We start from the raw sequence: 7,070 nt of genomic DNA, 5'->3' as shown, positions 1-7,070 counted from the left end.
AAATCAAAATTTCGTCCACGTCTGAAGCACTTTATTCGCTTTGCTGAATAAAGTCTGACGCGTGTTTTTCAATATCCAATCACAAAGCAAAAGGTGCATGCATGACACCCCTCGCCCCCAGTAAGGCGGAAACCACTTGTTTCTTCGTAACGTGTGGACAAGATCAAATGGAGAACTGAGGAGTACGCTCAGGTCAGGATTAATGCTGAATCTCTTTTATTAAGGTTTTTTTTAGATGTTTACTAGGCTTTTCGTCAGAACAGTCATCGAAAGTGACCGCTGGCCAAACGGTAAATTATTTTTTTAATGTTTTTTGCTTGTCTCTTTTATCACTTAGATACCCAATTATACTATACATCCAAGACAAGTCTTGTATGTATACATTTTATGCAATCGAAACGGCATGTATTTTTGTTACTGTTAGATATGCTTTTATTCAGAGAAAGAGAGGAATATTCGGATACAATTAATGTGTGTGGTGATGTAAGATCGATAAATGTTAAATGTTGCCGCTTATGACTGAATGATGGTGAAAAATGTTCCGTGACGCACACATACGCTTCCAAACAACGATAAAGAAGCTTGCATACATACATACTATAGACTTGCCGCGCAGACGAGTTTGGTTCCTTCAAGCCTGGGCAAGCCTGTTATTTGCCTTGACTTGTATGCCGGGTTTATGACGGTTTGTTGGCAGTTTCGGCTAGTTACTCTCCTGGGGTCGTGTTGGTGTGTTTATATACTCTCGGAGGGTAACTGTGTAGTATACATATGTACAGCTGACGAAGGACCTCTGTCCGAAACGTCCCGTTTCTCCGGAAACTTTGTGCACTTTACTACAATTTCTACTATATAGTTTATTTGAAACAATACATTTAAATGTCTTAAAACCAGAAACATATTTTAGGCTATTAAATAACCTATTGATATAGGCTCTGTAACCACCTTTGTGTATACCAAGACTCTCAGCTCACATCGCTAACCTCCAAGGAATAGAACCCAGTGGTTTGTCAGCGCTTCAGTTCCTACAGTGATTAACTTCTAGAGCAGGGGTGGCCAACCCGTCAGAGACCAAGAGCCACTTTTTTTTACTGTGTTACGGCAAAGAGCCACATCATACAGAGACATTTAAATTGTTCACGGGGTGGTGGTGAGCGTAGATTGTTGACTGGAAGGGGCGAGTGTAAATTGTTGACGGGGGTGGCGAGCGTAGATTGTTGACCGGGGGGGGGGGATGTAATGGACAAAAAAATAAGTATTATATCGCGATCGATCGATTAGTAATTAGTAACTCGTGTGAGCGTGTGAAGGCAGTCAAACGCGTGTTTTCCACTACGCCGGTTTTTATATTAATTAAATGTAAATAATTTATATTTACATTTTATTTGTATATATTGATTAATATATTATTTCAAATGTATTATTGCATTTTATTTACATAAAATGTATATTTACATTTTTTCAGACCAAACTTGCAAATCTATTTTAACTTGTGATTTAATTCGAGGTACATTTCCTTGCCCACATTGTATCAGACATCCACCAGGCATGATTACTTCACTTCTGCAAGGAATGTGCTGCTGTTGTTAATCTAAATAGCACTCAAGGAACTGTTACAGCTACTTTAATATAAAAGAAAGCAATACAAATATATCTCAAGAATGTTAATTGCAACATAATGTTGCTAAAGTTCTTATGATTTTGAATTGATTTTGATTAATCACTCAGTTCTAAGTCGATATGATTAACTTTCTTAGTTCTTATGATTTTGAAAATGTAATTCTTAATTGCTGATATGAAATTGATTAATCATTCAGTTCTAAGACGATTTTATTGACATTCTTCTACAGATTGTTGATCCTGTGTACAGTTCATCTTGAGGATCGTGTACATATTGTCTAAGTGCACCGATGCCATCCCATACAAACATGAACTAATCAGCCAAAGCTGAAGCGAAGCACAAGACTGACTCAAAAATTATGGACTGCATGTAGTTCTTTTATATACCCAAGCACGCTTTTTGTTTGAAATAGAGGAACAGAAAATCCAATGTAACAATGCGCCGCACAAAAGCTCTTATTCTTATAATGCTCACTAGCAGTTTCGTCCTCTTAATGTTGTATTCAATGTTAAACTTGCAGTTTACGAACAGTCAAGGAGTGGCAGAGGAAATGCAGTTAGCTGACATCACAAATGAAGCTCCAGTGATCAGCACAGACACTTCCATCAAAGAAAATGCCATAGCTGAAATTGTGTCACAGTCAGAAAGTGTAATGTACACCACTACTAAAGCAGTTCAGTTAGTCACATTTTCTGAGAGCTTTATAAATGACATCCCAAAAAGTGGTGCTTATTGGAACAGGAAACTTCACTCCTTTCTGAGGCAGCTGGATGCTACAGGGAATGTCAGCAAACTTGTCCCACTAAACACGCACTGTCAGCCTGAAAGTGCAGAGTCACTTCATATGAATATCCCGGATTTCAGAAATTACCCTGAGCTCTATCAGAATTTCATACAAGGAATGGACTGTCGCAATCCACAGATACTTATTGACCAGCCAAGGAAGTGTGCCTCAGCTCAAAAGGTTTTCCTTCTGTTTGCTATCAAATCCACACCCAGGCATTTTGAGAGACGGCAGGCTGTCCGAGAAACCTGGGGCAAAGAGAGGACATACACTGGAGGACTGGTAGTGAAAACTGTCTTTCTTCTCGGCACTTCATCCAGTGATTATCCTAATCTGGATAAGATGGTCACTTTTGAGGCTAAAGAATTTGGAGATGTACTTGTTTGGGATTTTCAAGACTCTTTTTACAATCTGACCCTCAAGGAGCATGTGTTCTTCAAATGGGCTGTCCATCGCTGTCACCATGTCTCCTTCATATTTAAAGGAGATGATGATGTTTTTGCTAACACACCAGAAATACTCCACTATTTACATTCACTAGAACCTGAGAAAGCTTCAAATTTGTACACTGGTCAAATAATCTCTGAAGCCACCCCTTTAAGAGACGTCAACATCAAATATTATGTCCCCCAGACATTCTTTGATGGAGCTTACCCAGCCTATGCCGGGGGAGGGGGGTTTCTGTTCTCTGGAGCTCTTCTCCGACCTCTGCATCTCATCTCCCAGTACATTCCATTTTTCCCTATTGATGATGTTTACACAGGAATGTGTTTTAAGGCCCTGAACGTCTTCCCGGAAAAGCATAAGGGTTTCCAGACTTTTGACATCCGTGAGCAGGATAGAGATAATGCATGTGTGCACAAGTCACTACTACTGGTGCATAAGCGGAATGCACAGCAAACTGTCAGACTGTGGAGGAACATGCACAGTCCCCTCCTTACATGCTGACTCTGTCCTGGTCCCGCAAGCTCTGTCTCAATCCCTGTCTCAGTCTGTGATACTGAATCCTAAGTGATTCTTATGAAAAAGTATAATGGACTATTATTCTAAGAAATATTAGGAACACTGTGTACCATTAAAATGAGACAATATATGCATTACATAACCATCTGTGACTGCATCTATAAATATATGCATTAATGATCATTGTGATTCCATTTTATCCTAGAGTAAAATCTTTACTCAGAGAAGCCCAGTGTCAGAATCTTGCATCTCTGCTACAAATGTGTTATGCTTGGTTACACATCTCTTACCTGTTGTGAATTCTGCTTTAAAAAGGTATACAAAAGAACAGCTTCTCTCACAATTACTTTTTATAATGTAGGGGAAATTAAATCTGATCACAAATCGTATCAGTTTCCACATAAAACCATCTAGGGGACCTGAGCTCAGATCAAGTCTGACAGTTCAAATTCCAAATGTCACATAAAAATGGGTATAACCTTCTTTTGAACACTGCATTTCTTCAAGAGAAGCTCAAGGGTGTGGCAAACCAGGGGGATTACTGAAAGTGACAAACTGAGTGACACTTTTTTCCATCACTCAGTAGAGAAGGTGTATTAAGCAGAGATTCTTGAAAATTACAGAACAAGTACAGAGTGAATCCTAAAAATGTTGAATTACAGGAACTTCAAGTTTATCTCTTTTGAGGCCATTCTTATAAATGCCATGAGGAATATGCTCATGTGTCATGTCAATCATGTTTACGTTTCATAGTTTGTTGTGGTTTGTTTTGTTAATACCTTTCTAATAGTCATTTTTGTAAGCTTTATCTTGTTTAGTCTTCATTAGTAATTGTATTTATAGTTTGACTGTGAATTTGTGTGTAGTCTGTTTAGTATAATCTCATGTTCTTTGCCTGTGTAGCCTATGTGTATTTATGAAATGGTGAGTTCTCGGTTTAGTTTTAACAGACATTTTGTTTGTCTTGTTTAGCTCTAATTTTGTCGTCATGCCTCGCTGTTCTTGCGCTGTCCAGGTGTTCTGTTTTGAGATGTGAAACAGTCCACAAGAGTTGTTCAAGTCTTTATAAAAAGTTCGCTTTACTCTGTATTTGTGTCCACCTCTGTTCCCGCGTCGTGTGCATCGTAACATCACATGTATGAAAGGTGTGTTTTTATTTGGTTTTATTTGCTTAAGAGCAGAAAGATATGTATATTCAAACTTAGCGGTTTATAATGAACAATTTTATTTAATTACATCAGATGACCTCATTGAGCATGCTGTCATAGTCTATAGTATCTCTGAACTCTAAACAGGTGGTTTTCCACGGATGACTGTGGAAAAATACATTATTTTGTTAACATCAAATGATCTATATAACAAATATGGTTTGAGGCACAATATTAAAGCTTTCTGAAAAATGTGTGATTACTAGTCTGTAGGGAGGTGGGGCTTATAAATGCATTTCTCTTCCATGTCATCATGATATAGTGATCATAGGTAAAGGGCTTAAAGCATAGTTGTTGCTGTCCATATAGCTTATATTTCTTAAGCATTATCTTCAGTGGAGCACCTGAGGTTTCCTGCAACTGGCTGCAGAATGTCTCTGATTGCTATGCAATGAGTATAAACTAGGGGTGGGACTTCACATTCATTTCAATGAATTAATTACAGGAAAAACAACGAACTAAAAAACGCATTTAACGCATGAGACACTTTTGCACCATGGAATGTTTCTCAGTGCATGAGTTCCAGGCATACAGATTATATGGACGCACTATAAGATGAGCATGATGGAGATGACTGAAGAGGCTACACTGGTGGATGGGAAATTTAACTTCCAGATGGAAGTACAAACAAAAATAGTGTTATTTGCACTTTATGTAGGAAGGAGTTCACTTATCACAGGAGCACTTCCACCCTTCGTTACCACCTCAATGCAAAACATGTTGGGACTAACGCGCAGGTCAGTAATGATAACTTAGCTGCTAAATGTATTCCTAGTACAAGCAAACAGTGTCGCCAGTCAACACTCGACCACATGTCGGGGTTCAAATTAAGAAACAAAATGTCAAAGTCCACGTCAGACAAATTGGCCAATTCAGTGGCGAGATGGATTGCTGTGGACTGTAGACCGCTCTCTGTGGTCGCGGAGGTTCACGCAAGGTGTGCGGAGTCGCGCACTATGGTCACTCGTGAAAGTGCTGCTGCGTCAGCTGATGCAAGTTACGAACTGCCGTCCAGAAAGACAATGTCGAAGAAAATCCAGCAGCTGTTTGATGAGGAAAGGGAAGTAAAACAGGTTATTGTGAAGAGCGCCACAAATGTGGCTCTGACTGGGAATCACTGGACCTCTGTTAGCAACAAGAATTATCTTGGTGTGACAGCTCATATTATAGATGATGAATGGAAGATCCAGTCATTTGCTTTGAGCATGCAGAAGATCACTTCTAGGCACTATGGAGATGCCTGTGGCAGAGGCCTGGGAAATTAAAGAAAGTCTACCATCTAAAATGGTATTAAAAACATCTTCTGATTTTCTTCAGTTCTTCTTATTCTTCCAGTATCCTGAGCAAAGCTCCCAAAATTAAAAAAATTTGGTCAGAATTTCCAGTGTTCTGAAAACTGTTTGCTCTGTTTTCTGCACTCATCTATTGGTCTATGTAGTAGACTGGTGGAAAAATAAACAAGATGTTGAAGTTTATGCTTATGTTCATTGATTCATTCATCATTCAAACTTAAATTTATATTTCTCATGTTAAATATTGAAATGCGATTAAAATCTGTGGTGGAATTGATGGCACAGAATTCAAGGTCTTATAATATATTAAGCAGTATTTATTTGATAGCAAGAGAGTTACAAAATATAAAAGTATAAAAGCATGATGTGAAGCTTACGCTTCATGCAGTAACTCTGAACTGTCTCTCTCAGTCCAGATTCTTATAGTCAAAGTGTGTGTAGAAAAAACTAAGGACGCCTGCTTCCCAGGAGCAGTTATCAGTTTCCCTGGGATTCAACCTTGGGTGCTTAGAAACGGATAAGCAATATTATCACCAACTCTGCTGCTGCACAGAAAACTTCAGTCTTATAGAAAAACATCTTCAATATGCAGTGGTGGACGAAGTACACCAATTATGTACTTGAGTAAAAGTACAGTTACCTTGCATTGAATATTACTCAAGTAAAAGTAAAAGTATTCACCTCAATTTTTTACTTGAGTAGAAGTACAAAAGTATCTGCCTTCAAAAATACTTAAGTATTAAAAGTAAAAGTAAAAACCTTTTTTTTCTTAGCGTCACATCAAAACCCCTAGGCCTACTCGATCAAAAGGTGAACAGGAAACAGTGCCTTACATTTGCCTAGCAAACACAAAATACACAAAACTAGCCTATATTATCCTCACAACATTCATCTCCAAACTTTATCCATATTAATAATTCACACTAGAAAGGTAGACAAGTGGACAAACAGTTTTATATAAAAACATAATTCACCACCAACAGAACAATAATTTCGAACTGGCCACTTCAGTCCTAGCTTGGGGGACTTTTTCTGAGGTTCTACGTTGTCCACCACATGGCGGGACAGGGAAGCTAGAAGCTCTAGCACATAGAACTAGAACTGTGTGCAGCCCAACCAACTGAACTCATAATATTAAACTTGGCCAAATAATTAATAATTATTAATATAATAATAATCACCTAGAACTAGAACTGTGTGCA

At 38.4% G+C, this 7,070-nt stretch overlaps 1 protein-coding gene across 2 annotated transcripts; it reads left to right on the top strand.

Moving 5' to 3' along the window:
* The first annotated feature begins 91 nt into the window (after window positions 1-91).
* On the top strand, window positions 92-4,450 carry b3gnt2l (UDP-GlcNAc:betaGal beta-1,3-N-acetylglucosaminyltransferase 2, like). 2 transcript variants are annotated; one of them, XM_076994153.1, is made up of 2 exons: window positions 92-192; window positions 1,851-4,450. In XM_076994153.1, the coding sequence occupies exon 2, from the start codon at window positions 2,058-2,060 to the stop codon at window positions 3,351-3,353; it is 1,296 nt and encodes a 431-aa protein (XP_076850268.1). In that variant the 5' UTR covers window positions 92-192; window positions 1,851-2,057; the 3' UTR covers window positions 3,354-4,450. The 2 variants fall into 2 exon arrangements, with proteins under 2 accessions (XP_076850268.1, XP_076850267.1); XM_076994152.1 differs by having other exon boundaries at window positions 132-290.
* The last annotated feature ends 2,620 nt before the right edge of the window (window positions 4,451-7,070 follow it).

This window comes from Brachyhypopomus gauderio, chromosome 2 (genome assembly GCF_052324685.1).
Source record: "Brachyhypopomus gauderio isolate BG-103 chromosome 2, BGAUD_0.2, whole genome shotgun sequence".
NCBI lineage: Eukaryota > Metazoa > Chordata > Actinopteri > Gymnotiformes > Hypopomidae > Brachyhypopomus > Brachyhypopomus gauderio.
The sequence above is the reverse complement of the archived record's forward strand: the minus strand, read 5'-3'. Positions and strand labels throughout refer to the sequence as shown.

Bases quoted from the DNA above. Each gene is read 5' to 3' on its own strand.
- b3gnt2l (XM_076994153.1), top strand. From the start codon at position 2,058: ATGCGCCGCACAAAAGCTCTTATTCTTATAATGCTCACTAGCAGTTTC.